Source organism: Netta rufina (genome assembly GCF_964035555.1).
Source record: "Netta rufina genome assembly, chromosome: 2".
In the NCBI taxonomy this organism is placed as follows: Eukaryota; Metazoa; Chordata; class Aves; order Anseriformes; family Anatidae; genus Netta; species Netta rufina.
Window position 1 is genome coordinate 108,130,334 of NC_140124.1, and position 18,842 is coordinate 108,149,175.

An 18,842-nucleotide genomic window follows, 5' to 3' on the forward strand; every position below is an offset into this window, starting at 1 on the left:
ACCCCATAGATGCCTTTGCATGAGCTTCCTCCAACAGAAGGAAAAAATATGCCTAATTCCCACTTATTGCCAGTAGTAAAAACAGGAATGCAAACTTGGGAACATAAACATTGATATAAAAATATTGCTGAAAAACTATCAACAGAAAAAGGAAATAAAAACTAGGCAAGAATCATAAATGCTCCCTGCTGGCAATTAGGCAATTCTAAGTCTTCCCTAAAGATTTCTTGGGCTGAGTACTTACACCAGTCATATTCCACTTGGAAAAACTTATGTAGCAGATTTATGCAGCTTCATTTTTAAAGACACCAGCATATACTGCTAGAAGCATTTCGTAACTATGCAACAGAGAACAATACATTATGAGAGTGAGTTTGAGCTTGATTTGCAACTGCAAATAAAATACAGTTAAGACCCGCATTTGTAAATGCATAATAGAAATTCCCCTCTCCACAAAAGAATGAGATTTTAATCTATATAGCAAACTTTATTTCAAAATGGCATTTGTTACAAAAAAGTGTAAAAATCCAGCTAAACCAGAAATATTGAGATTATTTCCATGGACTTCAAAGTCCACTGATCTTTGTCCCCATATGCTTTTCCTCAATATGTTCCCCACTTCCAGTCTGATTACACAGGTGCAGATGTGCCTAAATGGCCTGGAATAGATAAATACGTAAAGAAAGGCAAAAGCTGTAAAGCTAAATGCATGCAACAACTTCTACCCTCAAAAACCCTCAAAAATAAACATAAGTGTGAAGTAGAAATTAATCTGCAGGTATCCAAAGATTTGCTCAGTCATCCTTGTCTTTTGCTCCATGTTTAAGGATGCGCGTGAACTCAATGTAGTTGAAATTCCCCTTCTTGTCGATCGGTGCCTCCCTGTAGAGCTCATCTACCTCCTCGTCTGTGAACCTGTCTCCCATTGTCGTCAGCAGCTCTCGCAGGTAGTCCTCTTGAATAAACCCTACAGTAAGCGGACAAGAAAAAACCTTTTACATTTATCTGCTAACTGCTGGATAATAATTTTAATTCTTTAATAAAAGAGCTAATCTTTTTCAGCACATGAAAAAGCCTATTACCATAACATACAAATAATTACAAGCAATCAATCAAGTCAAGCTTCTTCGTTAATTTGCATGGTCTCACTACTTCAAGTAAAGGTCACTGCATGACCTGCCTTTGTAAGAAGTTTGTCAGTGTCCATATGCTGTCGTCTTCATAATAGGACTGAACTCCCAGTAGCACTGAGAGCCTTTTAACAACTATGTATTTTATACAAAAGGGATCCATTTGTCTTAAACATTCCTAATGAAAACAATCACTTAAAATGGAACTTCATCATTGGTCAACATCTGTGTTAAGCACTGGGAAGTCTGAAGTATTTTAAAGACTCAGAATTCATCTTAAATCATTGGCAAAACTCACATTTACCAGACTCATTGGAAAGAACACATTTTTACCATTGTTTTATTAAACAACCTTAAATAACCTGAAATTCCTTTCTTCTATCAGCAATCTAATTACTAGCTTTTTCTTGTATAGATTTTCTTCTCCTATAAGTGCAGCTGAACAAGTTGCTAACAAAAAAGGTTCTTCAAAAAAGCACACCAGCTTTGTAAACAAGGAGGATTCCCCTTACATATGTTGCCCCGACACTGAATTTAAAGTTAGAAAACAAAAAATAAGGCCATGGCTCCCAGTCAGTATCTTGTTCTCCTGCCTTGAAAAAATAAATGTAGAGCTAGAAGTTTGGGATTCCGTTTTTCATTGTTAAAAAAAAGCGCAACGCTGCTTTTCAGCTGCTGAGGAAATACAGCATGATTTTTACCTTCCAGAAATCAGAATTCTCAGAGTTAACATTCATCACTACTTCCATGAATAGAAGCATTTATGGTTACAAAACCAAGTAAGAGCAATACACATACACTGTTATTTTACCCACATACCTGTTGCTTCTTCGTCAAAGCAAGCAAAAGCATTCCTGATTACATCTTCCGGATCGGTGCCGTTTAACTTCTCACCAAACATTGTGAGGAACATCGTGAAGTTTATGGGTCCTGGGGCCTCGTTCATCATGGCATCTAGGTATTCGTCTGTTGGATTCTTTCCTACAAAGAAAACCATTCAGCTTTGTTTTAGCTTTCAAACTAAACCCAACAAAAGTCACCTGAATAGTGCAATATAAAGTGAGACACTTATAATTAAAATAGTGCATTTGGGATAGCTTACAATAAATTTGCTTGACAACCTTAAAGAGAGAAGGCACATTACCAAGGGAGGCAAGCATGTCGTGCAGGTCCTCCTTGTCGATGAAGCCATCTCTGTTCTGATCGATCATGTTGAAGGCCTCCTTGAATTCCTGTATCTGCGACTGATCAAACATGGCAAATACATTGGAAGTGGCGCGCTGAGGGCGCTTCTTGGTGGTCTTCGTCTTTGCCCTTTTGCTAGACATGTTGGCTGTTGGCTCTAGGAAAACAGAAACATATCCAAAATTTAGACTGATTAAACCAGATCACAAGTACTTAGGGGGAGAGATGGATAAAAGATTATCAAATTTCATGTTGTAGTCAAACACAACATACAGAGTTACTTTGTTTTCTTTTATGCAGACTTAACTGACTACTAAGCATAATCTCCTGCATGATTCAGAGAGAGAGAGTGCTGAAGGTCAACAGCATGCTACATTATAAAAACAAAACAAATCACAGCTCCTGAAGTGAAGCTCGCTCAGTGCTTGTATTTCTGATTCAGAACCCCAACTGCCTCATCTGAGAACCAAAGACAACCTGTTTAGCAGATCAGGAGGCACTGGTGACCTGCATGTAGAAGGTTATCATCTGCCAACCTGTACTGTATTTAGCTGTTAAATAAACTTTAGCTTACTGCTTGATAACATCTGGGAGAAAAAAAAATATATATATATATTTTAGACTCTGAATAACAATGCTGAAGTAGCTGCTGTTCAAGGAGCCGACCCTGACAGGATCCTCATGTTTTTCTGAAGGTTTTTGAACAGTGCTGGGCTGGGGTGCTGGGAGATGGAGAGATTGGCCAAGCCAGCCCCTACCGGAGTTCTTTCAAAGCCAACTAGGGGATTGTGTGTTGGAAAGTGGAAACTGACTCTTGGGCCAAAAGCACTGCATTGCTACTCTCTTACACAGCTGAACTATTAACAGAATACATATGCAAATGCCAGCATACTCCGTTTATTTCACAAGTGAATTAAAGTCACATAAGTATTCTTAGAAGTTGATAACTTGAAAGAAACGATCTTCAGATCATAGAACTGCTATTGTCATAGGCTCTTTACATAGCACATGTATATGAATTGCATTGTTTCCCTTGAGCTGCCAAAGAAGCTAACAAGTGGTAGTTCCCGTGGAAACATTAATACAATCTGGGTATAAGTGAGACTTTCAAGTTAGTGGCTTGTGTTTAGCTGAGAAGACAGACTTAGCATTCAACAAATATGAAAATCTGGTGCGCTGACATGCAAACACAAAGACCTCAGCATAAGGCAGGACTTGTTTACCACTGTTTCTAGAACACTGTTGTAGTACACATCTAGGCCTTAGTTTTATTTAATGCAAATACATGTAATCCACACTGCTCTAATCCTTTTTTATGCCCAACCAAGCGTTACCCAACCCAGATTCCTTCTATCCTTGGTTTTGGGTTTTACATTAAGCACATGCAGTAAGCGCCCTGAAAGAGGAGGACTTCAAGCTTCACTTGTCACAAGAATGCCAACATGCTGAAATCGACAGTATTAATTGGCAGCTCCAAGTATTAATTTTCTAACTTAGTTTTGTTCAATGATCTCATCACCAATGCAATTCTAATTAGAGTCACAGGTCTACTGGCCTCTCAACAGTTTGCTCACAAGTTACTGTATTTTGTTAGGCTCCTGAACATCAAGACTGAAGTCACCAACTTGGATTCATCCTTTAAAAAAAAGGAAAAGGAGGAGTTGCTCCCATAGATGATCAACCGAATACAGAGGCAGAAAGCAGTTACCTTTCTTCTTTTGTTCTTAATTAGAGGAAACGCATTTTACCTTGCTTTGTGTCAGATACGTGGCACGCTGTACCAAGCATCTGGATCATGAAAGGATATTCCATAGTTCTGTCCTTCTCCTCCCGTCTACAAGCAGCGTTACTGATCTCCCCTGCTAATTCCACGCTTTTATAGCTTACGTTCATATACAACGTTCGCCTGACGTATAAAACCAACCATTATGCCCTGAACTAAAAATAGCCCCCGAAATGCAACTGTGCATCATTCGGCAACGCTGAAGTTCTCATCGTTACATTCACTGACCACAAGCTATCTGAAACCTCTGGCCTCCAACAACACTTCAGCAAACAAACCTGAACTCCTGACGCCCAGAAACCCATGAAGGCAGCCGACAAAACAGGAGTTGGCTTTCAGGCTGCAGTCAGGAGCTGCGCGTGACTTCGGTCTTCTTCTTACCTCAGTAGAAACCTGTTCAACTCTGAATTGCTGGTTAAAAGTTCCACTGCTCAAAATACGGCCAAATCGTACCCACTAAGAATCGTTCACTGAGGTAGTTCATAGCTTGAAGGATATTGGCTATTCAAAGTAAACCAAAAAAAAGTTTCCTTTGGATGCAGCATAGGACAATACTCCCAGAAGGCCAGGGAGCTGCTACCTCCAATTCCCTAATGTACAATTCAGTCCTAACTGAGAAGGTAACAGAAGCAGACTGCTGCTCACTGCAGCTACGCATGATGGGAAGAGAACCATTTGTTTTTAACTCTGTTCAAGAGATTGCCACATCAGAGTATCACACTACAAGAGACAAAAAAAATGCCAACGGAACAGTATCTGTACTTGCATGGCTGCTTTCTAATGTTTCTCTAAACCAGCTTTGGGAAGCAGCCATACAGAGCACAGAAGGCACAACTCCTGCACTCAGACCTCTTGAGCATCAGCATAGAGAGAGAGGAGCATGTCACAAGAATGTACTGCCTTTCAGCATAAGCTTGGTGCAGGTATGCCTGAGGTATTTCCTGCACTCTGGAAAACTCCATTACAAGGAGAGTGATAAATTGGAACATCCTCAGAAAAAAAACACACAAGGACATCAATCCATCCAGCCAAAGAGACCAATTTGTGATGGATAGAAGATCCAAGTGTTTATACATAAGTTATCCTGGTGCATGCAGCAATGAGCAAGAAGTAGCTTCACTTGAGTCAAATACAGGACTCACTGATTTTGGAGAAAAAAGGATTTCATCTGAGATATCCACCAGAGAGACCATTTTGTTACAGAAGTCATGGCACTGGAATTGAATACATGAAGTGCAGGGTGAACATAGAAGAGTATCAGTAGATAAGCAAATGGAAAAACTTCACATTGGATGGCCCAAATCCTGACAGAGAGGCTGGGTTTCCACCTAACATTATGACTCACAGAAAGGCTGGGGCCTTATTTCAGAAACCGTTCAGGAACTCCTCCTGTAAGGCTCATAGTACACCTCAAGTCCCACAACGCCTCCCCACAGAACCCTGGGCTGGATCTAACGCTGCTGCCATTACGTTGACACAACAGCCACCTCTCCACACACACAGAATCACAGAACCATCCAGGTTGGAAGAGACCTCAAGATCATCAAGTCCAACCTCTGACCTAACACTAACAAGTCCTCTTCTAAACCATATCCCTAAGCTCTACATCTAAATGTCTTTTGAAGACCTCCAGGGATGGTGACTCCACCACTTCCCTGGGCAGCCTGTTCCAATGCCTCACAACCCTTTCAGTAAAGAAGTTCTTCCTAAGATCCAACCTAAAACTCCCCTGGCGCAACTTTAGCCCATTCCCCCTCGTCCTGTCACCAGGCACGTGGGAGAACAGGCCAACCCCCACCTCGCTACAGCCTCCCTTGAGGTACCCATAGAGAGCGATAAGGTCGCCCCTGAGCCTCCTCTTCTCCAGGCTGAACAAGCCCAGCTCCCTCAGCCGCTCCTCGTAGGACTTGTTCTCCAGGCCCCTCACCAGCTTCGTCGCCCTTCTCTGCACCCGCTCAAGCACCTCGATGTCCTTCTTGTAGCGAGGGGCCCAAAACTGAACACAGTACTCGAGGTGCGGCCTCACCAGAGCCGAGTACAGGGGGACGATCACCTCCCTAGCCCTGCTGGTCACGCTGTTCCTGATACAAGCCAGGATGCCGTTGGCCTTCTTGGCCACCTGAGCACACTGCTGGCTCATATTCAGCCGACTATCCACCATCACTCCCAGGTCCTTCTCTGCCAGGCAGCTCTCCAACCATTCCTCTCCCAGCCTGTAGTTCTGCCTGGGGTTATTGCGCCCCAGGTGCAGGACCCGGCACTTGGCCTTGTGGAACCTCACACAGCTGGCCCCAGCCCACCGGCCCGGCCCACCCAGCCCCCCCTGCAGAGCCTTCCAACGAAGCGGCCCCGGCCCTACCCCCCCGCCACTGACCGGGCGTCGGCGGAGCCCCGGCGGCGACACGGACACGGAGAAGGACCAACGGCACCAACGGCTGCAGCAGCGGCGACACTTCCGGGCAGCGCGCGGCCGCCGCCCAACCAGCACACGGGAAAGGAAGCGTGGGCGAGACCATTCCCGCAGAAAGCCCGGGGGGGGAAGGGCACGCGGCTCATCGCTCCTGACGGCACGCGCCGCGACCGAGCCCAGCTGACGGCACGCCGGCGGCGACCGAGTTTTACCTTCCTCTCGGCCTCTCCTTGCCCTTATCAGTGATCCTGTGAGAGACACGCGCCCTTTCTCAGCCCGCTCCCCCCCCCCTCAGCTCACTGTTGGTACATCCCGGCGCGCTCTCCGCATTCCAGGCAGCGCCTGCCCTAATAAGGCAACGGCGGGAGTTTCCTGCCCGTCGTCCCGCCAGGCCCCGCCCCCCATCCCCGCGGAGCCCCGCCCCCCACCGCGCCCAACGCCCCCTCCCCGGAGGAAAATGGCGGCCGGGGCCTCGCCCGGCGCCCAAGCGGCCTCGGGGAGCGTGGGGGCGCTTGTGGCTGCTTCACGTGCAAACACTGAAACACGCAGTTTATGGTCTTAATTCATCTCACTGAGCCACCCCAGTCCCTCCCGTGGTATCTCCAATAACTTCTGAGCCCTTTTGTTTCCATCCCCCGTTACGTCACAGCTGCCGCAAAATTACCTTAATTAGAGCTGAAATTGTCTCAGAAGCATCGCAAAGCTTAACTGTTGCCATTTCCTGACAGAAAAAAAGAAATATTCTGGATATTCAGGGTAATGGGGTGTTGTGGTACAGCTGTCAACTGACCCTACACCTACCAGGAGTAAATATCCTACCAGGAATATAAGTGTACATATCTATATTTTTATGGTACTGCCCCGCCTTCTCGGGAAGTGCTCTGTTGTAACAACCAGAGGAGCTGATGTGTCTGGAAGATTGCTTTTTACGCTTGCTGATTGCCTTATCTACGTAATAGCCTCAACTACATTTTTTTTTAATCTTCATTTTTTATGTTTCTAGAGCCGGATACTTCTCCTGCTGGCATCATCAGGAAAATTAACATATAATTTAATAATGGGAACCTTTGCCTGTGTTAGAGACTGTATTTTTATCCAACAATGAAATAAATAATATTTCATAACCACTATTTATATTTTTTCATTCAAAAAATGATACTATGTTAACTCAATGACCTATATGCATTTTTGTGACTTTTTCTAAAATAATGCTTTACCTTACCTAGATAACTAACGAACAATGAAAAATGTAAGTATAAATGAACAATCAAAGGCTAAAATATGTATAATGAATATGTAGGAAAGTCTATCAGAACAAGTCTTCATACCTGTTTCTGTGTCTAAAGTGGATATGAGTAGTACTTATACAATGTAGTACTCATATTAAATATTAACATAATGAGCAATATGTAATAGACTAGCCACAGAGGACTTTAGCCTATAGTTGAAATCACCAGGGCCAGGCTTATGTCACTGCCCACTGACCTTTCAGAAGACTTTTTTTTTTTTTTTTTCTGAATCCTTTTCTTAATGGGGAAATGTGTGTAATCTGCTATTTTGGAAATTAGGGTGGAATTTAGAGATTCACTAGATCCCAGGCATCTATAAGAAATACAGATGACAGTACTATTGACTCATGAAGAGCAATACTGTTTCCACAAACACTAATTAACCAATTATAAACAAATACATGATTTGTTTGTAACATTTTTCTCATTAGCTCTCATTCAACTTCTTCAGACTGTATAAAAGCATCACAGGTTCCACCTTACAGGTGATGAAACTGAAGCACAGGTGGATTAGACAACCAGCAATGCGTGAAGGCTAAAGATGCAGCCAGGAATGTAAAATGTCTCTCAATAAGTTTCGGAGTCTACTTTCAGTGGGATTTAGAAACTTGCACACTTCCAAAAGTCCTATGAGCTTCTGGACTTTGGACGCTTCTCAATAACTTTAAAATCTACCTAAAAGTGACATGCCTACTACTTTGTCAGGGGCCAGATGCCCCTAATGGAGAGTTTTCCAGGCTGCTTGTAAACTTAGTCTTGAATATACTCTACACTTAAGCTATTCCTTCTGGGTTAGTGTCACCTTTGTGTAAGTGAATAGCCTCACTGCAGTAGGTACACTATTAATGGGGCAGCTGGGTGAGTGCCTCTCTTGGGTAGTGGGCAGTGCTTGGGAGGTCCTGTGGTGTTTTTTTTTTATTTTATTTTATTTTATTATTTTTTTTTGGGAGGGGGGGGAAGGGTCTGGCTTCCTAGACTTGCTTGTTTTGCATCATATTGTGTTTTGCATCTGCCTTGTCTTTTCATGCTCCACTGTTACAAGGATCTCCACTGTTGCTTTATATATGCTCTGGGAACTTCTCACACTGAATTACGCTTGGCTTTCCATATAAATTGATATATTCCATGTACAGGCAATACAGTTCCCCTCCATGGAAATGATCATACTGCATACCAGCCTGGCAATGACGTTCTAAAATGAATTCCATACATTTATCAAAATTAGTTTGCAGCCAGCAAAATCCTGGCCATGTGGAACAAAAGGGCCAGAATGTCACATCTCTTTATCCATGTGTTGAGGATTTTACTGGGAGAAACATACTTTAATGAAGCTCATGTGTCATAAAAATAAAAATAATTCAGAGGGATTCAGGGCATTCAAAGGAACAGAATCTGAGCACCCTCCTGAAGCAGATGATTTACCTGCTCTAAGCATTTACCAACTCATCTAATGCTTTTCAAATGCATTCCTCTTTGTTTGTCTAGAAACAAAACAATTCCCAAATTAGTCAACTCAAAAAAAAAAAAAAAGCTTAATACTTTTGCAACATAGGTCAGGAGAACACATTCTTTTACAGTATTCAGTTACGTAAACAGCAGTATTGTAGGACTATTGGTACACACAAGGAAAATAAATCAAGGAAGCTGGACTATTGTTCCACCACTATGTCACCAATTCACCAATCGGGAAAGAAGGCATATGCTCCAACCTGCTACAAATTTCAGCAGACTGTAATAAATAAAGAGAAGTCTCAGGCACTGCTGTTTGCTTTGTGCAAGCTGAAATGCTTTATCTTTGTTGTCTGCTTATTTCTTGCACAACTCAATTAAATGTCCTGCTCTTGTCCTGCTGGGACATCCCAGCTACTGTTCCACAGCTGAAGTGAAGAAATATTTTGAAAATGCAAGATGACGTCAATGTACTTGAGAACAGACCAAACAAAAAGCGCTACTGAACCCAAGCCACTGTTCTTAGACAACATGAGGCCATGAACAATAGCGCAGAAAAGAAAGAGAAATGGCCAAAGTGTCTGATGTGTTAAAAAAGAGCATTTCAGTGGGCTGTCCATGCTGAACAGCTGTGTCTATGCAGTGAGTTAGTCCTCTGGTACTGCTGAACAGAAATAACTACAAAATAATGGATAATAATACAGCGATGCTTGTTTATGGTACACTGCATGACACCAGCTTCTGTATTTATCTTTCTTGTTCTCTCCAGAGACTATGTGATTAGTATTTTTCCAGCCATGATCAATATTACGGGAACATTTTTAGTTTGACTAAATGTTTGTTTCTTTTTAATCTTTCAAATGCAGCTCTTTATCCCTTTGTCTTTTGCATTACGTCAATGAGATTTGTCCTTCTGGGTGGGGACAAAACCTGGTTCTGGTGTTGAACCTAAGGAGTCAAGCCATGTACTGGGAACTGCAGGTACCTGGAAGTAAAAGGAATACCAGTCCTTCTATCCTCTAGGCCCATTCTGCTCTGTGACAACTTGGTGTGTACCAAGCATGGCATACACCAACTACCTGGGCTCAGAGGACCTGCTCCTGGGAGTCTCCTTCTCACCATCGTGCAAGAACCCCGCTGAGGAGCTCAGTGCTTGCCTGCTTTCAAGCTGCAGGCTCACTGTGACTTAGAATTCAGACCCTGAGATGTGGCTCAGGCTCAGCATCAGGCGTGTTTGTGTCGTCTAAGTCTAAAAGTAGCATCCCAGCCCAGCCGATGGGGAGCAGCAGGTCCTCCCAGCAGGGCTCTTGCCCGCCTTGTGGAGCCCTTGCGGCCGATACCGGCTGCAGCCAGCAAGGGGAGCTCGTAATTTGGTTAGAAAGCTCGGAGACAGGCTGGGCGTGCTGTGTGGCACACGGCAAGGGATGTTGTCAAATTAAACTGATGTTGGGCTACATGCTCTTGTGGCCCAGGAAGGAAAGTGGAAGAGACCTTACGTGGGCAGTGGGCTCCTGGAGGTGACCCTTGGGATGCTTCTGGGTTCTTCAATGAAGACCCTTCTGGGACAGGCATCTTCCCTACCAGTAGAAACTGCTGGATGTTTTACACAGTGGGAATCCTGCTTTACTACAGCAGGGCCTCTTTGCTCTGCTTCTGTGCTATTAATTACGTCTTAGTAAGAAACTTAAGGAGGTCTCCAAGCCTTAAATACATCAGAAACTTCTCCAAGAGCTTTGTTTTCATAGCTATTAACGCTATGCGAAACGAGATGTCACGTTTTCACCTGTGACAAAACATTGAGCAGTTTCTCTGGTTTCGGTACAGCCTGGATGAATCAATGCCCGTTCACTTTATGGACAGCTCAGTATTTATTTATTTATTTTCCTGGGATGGAAAACATTCTGTTTTATGGTACTGCAATCAAAGTGACAAGTGCAGTAACAGCAGCAACATCATAGCAATTAACAACATCTATGGTAAATATATTTTCTACTTGTTTAACAAAATTAGACTAATTGTTTTCAGCAGGGGCACTTGCAGGAGCGTGATGCACCAGAGCTAACCTACAACATGAACAAGGTTTGCAAATCTTCCTGTGAGCCTGGATTGAATTTAGAACAAGCCAGAAGGAAATTTTGAATAAATCTGGGTTGAATAAAACATCCAAGTGCTTGGAAGGTATATGAAAACAGATGGTCTAGAGTAAGCCAAGAGCTGGAAAAAATGAGATCTGAGGTGAGTTTCATTCAAACCTGAAAGCCAATGGAGAAGTCGTAGTTTATGAACCCTTTTCAGCAAGCACTGATGAAATGAACACATGGACAGCACTGAGCAAATGAACAAACCACAATGAAAAAAACGAGCAAATGAACACCACAAACTAAACCCTGCTTCACAAAGCTCTAGGTTCACCTTCATTCTGTAGCCGTGCTTGCTAGTTCAAGTCTACTTCAATATCCCAAAAGAACACGTGAATGTTGGTGTTAGGGTTAGGAATATCTGCTTCTCTCCCTTGTGTAGCTCCGGAAAAGTAACACAGACTGTTCATATGGGATCCACCATGGCTTCTCGCTGCTTAAGCTGGCAGTGCCTTCACAGCCACTGCACTCACTAAAAAAGCCCTGGTCAGAGAGAACAGGCTTCTCATGTTAATTGTGTGCCAGAGAGCTAGGCTTCTGTCAATTCTGTGTCCAGGTTAGGTAACAAATATTCCTGGGAGACTCAGTGAAAAACTGATGGAAGACTTAAATGCATTTAAACCCAAATATTTTTAATTTTTCCTATGTGTAAGTCTATCCCACTGAGCATTATCTGGATGTTCTGCCTGTGTCCAGGACACTGGGTTTCCTGTAGCCAGGTATTGAAGGAAATATGATTTTTCCACTGATGAGCTAAGAGAACATCTCAGAAGCCCTTGTTGAGAGAGCCCGCTTTTGTGCCTTTCCAAAGGAAATCTCACCTCACAACACGAAGTATTAAGTCTCTGGCCGTTTTATGCATGAATGCGGCCCCGAGGCCAGAAGCCAAATGATAAGGTGAAATGGCACCTGTAACGTGACCTGACTACTCCAGCTGAAGGTGGGGATAAGGGAAAGCACGATCCTTTTCCAAACACCCCACCCCAAACCATAACCTGACGCAGTGCGCCACGGCTCCGGGGTGATAGTGGAGAATGGGAGCTGGTTGCAAATGGTGGGTGGAATCAAAAAAATTGTTTTGCAGTGACTGTAGAAACTCAAATGTGAAAAGTTAGCACTGAGACACAGAGATATGTGCTTCATATCTCTGAATGTGAGTCAGCAGCACACTTCTGCAGCAATGAAGGCAAATCAGATCTGGGGCTGCATCCCCAGGGGCTATAGTAGCCAATAGAAACGTGTTCGTCCCACTCTACTCAGTGCTTGTCAGGCTGCATGTGGAGTGCTGTGTCCAGTTCTGGTCCCCACTATTCAAAAAGGCACAGACAGACTGAAGAGGGTCCCAAGGTGGTCCGTAAAGATTATCAAAGGGCTGTGAGGAAACCTTGAAGGAGTTAGATCTTTCCACCCTGGAGAAGAGAGGACTAAGGGGGACCTCATCACAGTACTCTGATACTTAAAGGGTGGCTACAAAGAGGATGGGGACTCTCTCTTCATAAGGAGTCACACAGTCAGGATAAGTGACGAGGGCTACAAGTTGCACATAAGGTTTTGTCTTGATATAAGAAAAAAATATATATATTTTTACAGTGAGATTAGTCACTGGAACAACTTCCGCAGGGAGGTGGTGGAGTCCCTGTCACTGGAGGTTTTCAAGAAGTGTTTGGGCAGGCTCCTAGATGATCTCAGCTGGGTTCCCTTGTGCACAAAAGGTTGGACCTGATGGTTTTCTGAGCTCCCTGCTGACCTGGGCTGTTTGATGATGCTCTGCTATTGCAGAACAGCTGATGTTCTATGATGTTCCATGACTGTGTTCCCCCCCAAAAAAGGCTTCCTAGGGGTATCTGACAGATGTAATGAAATCCCTTTTTTTCCCCCTTTTCGTCCCCCTGTAACCATTTTGAGGAATAACACAGGCCAAGTTCCTATTTTCCCCTTTGGAAGTTTTGAAGCCTTGCCCAGCTCTTCCCACCAGACTCTGCTTGCCCAGCCCTCACCGCACAGCATGGAGCAGCTACGAGGAGGAACAAGGAGCTCTGCTCCCTTGCTGAAGATCAAACAGGCTGTTTTCCCACTGCTCCTGGGCTGGACTGGAGAGATGCTGCCTTGCTAGGACAGGTAGTGGGTTCAGGAGACCAGAGGCTGCTCACTTCAGCCGTGCTAGCACGCAGACATGCTCCCCTCTTCATTAACAACCCAGCAACAAAAAAATGAATTGCTCCACCAGGCGTTTCTGGGACTGATCATCAGCTGCTAGGAACCCTCCAGCAGTCATCACGCAGCTGCAAGTCCCCGTAAGCATTAGGGGAGGGAACATTTCCCCTGCGTTTCCCCTGGCAGCCACCATACCGGTCCCCGGAGGACAATTACAGATGAGTGAAATTTTAAGCAGATGCAGGAGGGTAGCGGAAAATCCACCCTGAATTGGGAAGCCACTAATATCTTTTGCAGGGCTATTCTTGGACATAGCCAGAGCTTGCAGCCCGTGGCTGAGGATCCAGCTGCCTGCCTGTGATCATAGCACACATCCCTATACGGAGAAACCTCAAACACGGGATTTTAGGCAGAGTTTTTTTCTTTTTTTCTTTTTTTTTTTTTTTTGGTGGAAAATGTAAAATGCTGTGGTGTGCTTAATAAATTAACATTTTTCCATATGCAAAATCAGAGAAATTTGATATTAGCTGAAAAAATATGCATTGTGCATTTTATTTTAACGACACTTTGAAACCTGCAGAGATAATGGTAAATAAATGAATTCCAAGGTGCCTCTGTCAGGCTTGATGAAAATTGCTTCTTCATGAAACATAGATAAATACAAGAAAAAAATGACAAAAATCTTTAAGGATATTATGCTTCTAGTCCCAAAATATTACTGCTTTTCCCCTGGTGTGGATTAACTGCAAAGATCTTTTGCAAAATCCCATCAGAAACTGAAACTTTCAAGAAGTGCAGCCTCTGCAAGTTAAGCAACCCCAAACTTTAATTCCTAAACCCACAGAAGATGGAAATAGCCTTGAACTATTCAGTTTGATCTCTCCATGTAGCTAGCTTTAATTTTCTTTGGCCTTTGGCCAGAGCTGAAGTGACGTCTAAATAAAAGAAATCTTTTATTTTTGCGAAAGCAAATACAGTAACTGTGGCTGAGCTTCAAAGGAGTGGTAGTAGGTGATGAATGGCCAACAGATGGGCTCCAGTTTGGACCATCTCACAGAAAATAAAACACATTGAGTGGAAAAACGCTTCCTCTCTGATTTTCCATGCGGCTATAAATAGCAAACAAAGATACACCCTATATTTCCTGCTGCGCACATTCAGCCCAGGGGCTGGCATCAGCTGCGTAAAGCAGCGGATCATCTGAACAAAACCAGACCTCACGTTCTTCTAACTTTATCTAATAACCTCAAGTGCTGTGGGTCCCTGTCGCTGTTCTAATTATTCCTACAAAGATTATGCTTTTATCTGTAAGGGTGTTCCTAATTAAGCTAAAGAGTGCCTGCATATTGAGATAATAATTCGAGAGCCTATCTCCCCTCCATTGTTTTTCTTAGGGGAGATATAAAGATTAGGAATTGTATCTGCTGGAGTTAGCAGCCTAGCAGGCCACGCAGAGGGGCATCTCTGCTGATGAAGAGATTGTGTTGCAGTTATGTGAGCAGGCATTTGAGGACCGTGCACTGGGCATGCCTACCGACAAAAGATGCAGCCCTCTGTGTGCATTCTCTGGAAGGGAATTACTCATCCAGCCTGTTTTAATTCACAGGATACGAGTGCTGGGGGAACAGTTATTATAAGCAGTTCAAAAGCAGAAAGCACTTGGGCAAAAGAGACTTTTCTGCCCCATTGCCAGCTCACTTCCAGCAACAGAAAGATCAAACAGTAAGAGCATATTCAGACAAAGGTTTTTATAATACATTCATCAGAACAATTCTGGGACTCAGCGACAAAAATCACAATGCTGGTATCTCTCCAGCTTCTCGAACTTGACACAGCTAATGCTAATCACAAAAGAAGTGCATGAGGACAATAGAATCAAGGACATTTTTTGTCAGAAAGGCAAAAATGCTCTAGCTGAGCAAAAGAAGCCTATGCAAAGCAAGGAGGGTCCCAGCCTTCCAGTTGTTGCAGATAATTGCAACAGCTGCCTTGGCCAGTGAGGGTAAAACATTAGCATTGAGTGGGGGCAGACCTGCTCTATTGAGCAAGGTAGCAGAAAAAACCCTTCCAGAAGAAGAATTAGCTCTGCATTAGGAAGGTGATTGTGGCTTGAAAGCTTTCAATACCAGTTTGCAAATGTACTTTGGAAACACCTCCTTTTAATTGTGTGACAGGGAAAGCAGAGACAGAAGAAAGGAAAGATTACAAAACCAGTTATGTTGAAGGATTTTAAGGTTTGAAAATTTGACCTAGGCCAGATGACTTGAGTTTGAAATACATTTTCATCATTATATTCTCTAGTCAATCTTGCACATACTCGCCTCTTGCATTACATCTTCTTACCACCTTCCACTTCCATCAGCAAAAATGAAAGACAGAGGTAACAGCACAGAAAATCAGGGAGAGGTTAGCTGCCCTGTGCCCAGGCCCTCCTGGTGCCATTCTCTGGGACTGTGTCCCTGCAGTGTTGATTTCCCTTTAGATTTTTCAGCCCTACACTTGGCTGCCCAGGTTGTGGCAAAAGTGGATGAACCTTTAGTTCCCTGTTAACTTCACATCCACTGTTATTAAAAGCTGGCTGTTAATTACGTGTACATGCAGTTCACCCAGTGAGCAGCATTCACAAACATCCTGAATACTACATCTCAAATAATAGCACACTGAGGTATAGTTTTTCTTACCTGAAGCATTTTGTGATTCTTAAGAGTTGTCTTTTCCAGGCAATTGCTTCTCCTAGGTAAAATGAGTTGAATTCCAAGACGTTGCAAGCTTGTTGTAAGCTTGGTGTAAGCTTGTTGTAACCAGAGCTGAGAAAGGACTGAAACTAAATGTCTCTGTACAGTTGGTTTCTCTTTGCTCATTACTCTAAAGTTATTTTCAGTGAAATAATGTTATCCTTGTATCTGATACTTGGAAAGAAAAACTGAAAAACAAATATGCCATCACCATGTTTGCTAAAGATTGTGAGTATCAATGTTGCTGTCAGCAGTTTTCACTGAGCTATGGTAAAAAATGTGGGCTTGATTAGCTAGTCCTAGCTTACATTCAGAATACTGATTTATTAATTATACACACAGTTTGGAGATGCAGTACTCTGAAAATTAATGTTATTCAACAATTTTAGTGAGCTGATTCAAATTCAAAATGGCTATCATGACCACAGCCCTGTCTTCTCCCAGCTTGCTGTATCTGTGCTTCCAATGATAAATCAGATAAATACAGATTTGCTCTTCCCTAGCATTGATGACCATTATCAGTGACCTTCCCTTGGCATCACCCAGCATGAAGCTTCCTTCCTGTGGGTCATTAAGCTCCTGAAACCACTCCAGCTTCTTTGGATTAGTATCGAGCTCTTTCAGAACCTGTGGAAAGGTCACTGCTGCCTTCTCGTGTCCACATCCTCTATCTGGGCACGCAGCTGAAGACCTACCCATGTTTCTGGACATCATGTGCCTGCTAATATTCAACATTTGTAGCTCTGTGAGCCCTCATGACAGCCTATCAGGGGAGCAGTTGTAACCCTCCCCAGAGCTATCTGTACCCAGAGGCAGCCCAGACGTCAATTTTTACATTTTAGGAGAAACCTCCTGTCTGGCACGAGCAGCCAGACTGAACTTCTATATTCAAGGAAATTGCCCATTTCATTAACCAAAGATACAGTCAGCTAACACCTAGGGATGCTGCTCCTGTGTCTCAGCTGTTAGAAGAGCCAGGGACAAAGAGAGGTTGTGCATGGAGGTCGTGCAGGCACCACCACTGGAGGTATTCAAGACCCAGCTCAACAAAGCCCTGGACAACCTTGCAGCTGGCACTGCTTTGGTTCAACACGAGACCTCCCAGGTCCCTTCCAACCTGAATTCTTTTCTCTTCCTGCATTTCTCATTGTAGACTGAAATTGCCATTTGGATGTACTTTACTGTATGCAGAAGTGATGGGACACTTGTCATTTGTCTATTACTAGTGATCCTATTGTACTAAAAAATATGACCAATTTCTCAGTCCTTCACTTCTAAATAGGCTTATTTTTTTCCAAGAGAGATTTTCTCTGTTTAAGACAAGCAATGACTTTCTTGGCAGTTTAATATTGTTCCAAACATGTAATTACAGTCAAAAAAAAAAGTAATAACCACTCTTATTCACACTTTTATGCACTTCAGACATGCAGACTAGTCAGATTAGTTTAAAAGACTGGTCTTATGCTGTGCACAGTTCAGACTCATTAGAGGCAAGTGTGATTGAAAACCACAACTGAAGCAGAGCTAGAATTAGAAATTGTGCTGCTGCTGGTGTATTGTTTTAAATAGCAATTGTCTATGGTGTAGGGAAAATTTAGAAATCAGTGTTTTGTGCAGTAGAGTGATACTAAGATCCTGTGAAGAACAAAATACTCAAAGGAAATAGGGGAAAAATAGAGAAGAAAAAAGAATAAAGGAAGAGCACAGGATAACAAAGCAAAAACCATTATAAGGAAAGAAGAAATACAAACCAAAGTGTTTTGATTATAATGATGAATTGTAATGTGGTGGGTAACATGCTGGAGTGATGGTTACAGACTGGGAAAGTTTCCCAAATTCCTATGGTTTGGTAATGGGAGCAGTACTGAATTACCAAGTGGGCCAGCAAATTGTGTGGGGAGGGGTTGCACAGTCACTAGGTGAGTTTGTTTTTTCAGAAACCAGGAAAGATCAGGAAGTTAATCACATCCTTAAGGGTCTATTTTATTTTATTTTATTTTATTTTATTTTATTTTATTTTATTTTATTTTATTTTATTTTATTTTAATTTTTAATCCACTGCTCAGAATGGTTTTGCTTCAGCCTACCAATAACACTAAGCAGAGCTACTCATCTGTGGGAGCTGCCAGCAGGGTTCCTCCAACCCATGTTTACTTAGTACTTTGGAAAAGCTGGTGGCTGCAAGAACAGGACCCACAAGCACGAAGAATATCAGTTTTTCCTGTCGCAAACCATTATGTTGCAGCTGGGTTCTCTTTTAGGTTCCACATGAAATTGTTTTCTTTGTCTGCAAGATGATCTTTGATGTTTTTGAAGAAAAGACTCTCTAAAATAAAAATGATTTAAAAGAAATGTAGTTTATATCTGTAGTCTTCCTTCCTGATTTTCTCTATGGCAAAACAAAAAATCTTTATGGCCCAATTTTCAGAAAATTTTTATTTAAAAATTTAGAAAATAAGTTAAAAAAAAAAAAAAAAAACAAACAAACACAAAAACAATAACACAAAAAAGACCACAAATTCTTCAAATGCAAAAGTCTTCAATTTAAAATATACAGTGCAAAGATTTT

The 18,842-nt window shown here is 42.8% G+C and overlaps 1 protein-coding gene across 2 annotated transcripts; it reads right to left on the minus strand.

Annotated features, from left to right (window-relative positions):
• Positions 1–461: 461 nt before the first annotated feature.
• Positions 462–6,613, minus strand: LOC311207018 (myosin regulatory light chain 2, smooth muscle minor isoform). 2 transcript variants are annotated; one of them, XM_084282877.1, is made up of 4 exons: positions 6,473–6,613; positions 2,275–2,472; positions 1,950–2,111; positions 462–967 (listed from the first exon to the last, which is right to left on the minus strand). In XM_084282877.1, exons 2-4 carry the CDS (start codon positions 2,456–2,458, stop codon positions 795–797), a joined length of 519 nt encoding a protein of 172 aa, XP_084139003.1. In that variant the 5' UTR covers positions 2,459–2,472; positions 6,473–6,613; the 3' UTR covers positions 462–794. The 2 variants fall into 2 exon arrangements, with proteins under 2 accessions (XP_084139003.1, XP_084139002.1); XM_084282876.1 differs by lacking the exon at positions 6,473–6,613 and adding an exon at positions 4,064–4,223.
• Positions 6,614–18,842: the final 12,229 nt, after the last annotated feature.

Coding starts and splice junctions, on each gene's coding strand:
- LOC311207018 (XM_084282876.1), bottom strand. CDS start 4,208: ATGAACGTAAGCTATAAAAGCGTGGAATTAGCAGGGGAGATCAGTAAC. Junction 2,112..2,274: donor CGACATGCTTGCCTCCCTTG/GTAATGTGCCTT, acceptor TTTTCTTTGTAG/GAAAGAATCCAACAGACGAA. Junction 968..1,949: donor CTTTGACGAAGAAGCAACAG/GTATGTGGGTAA, acceptor CGCTTACTGTAG/GGTTTATTCAAGAGGACTAC.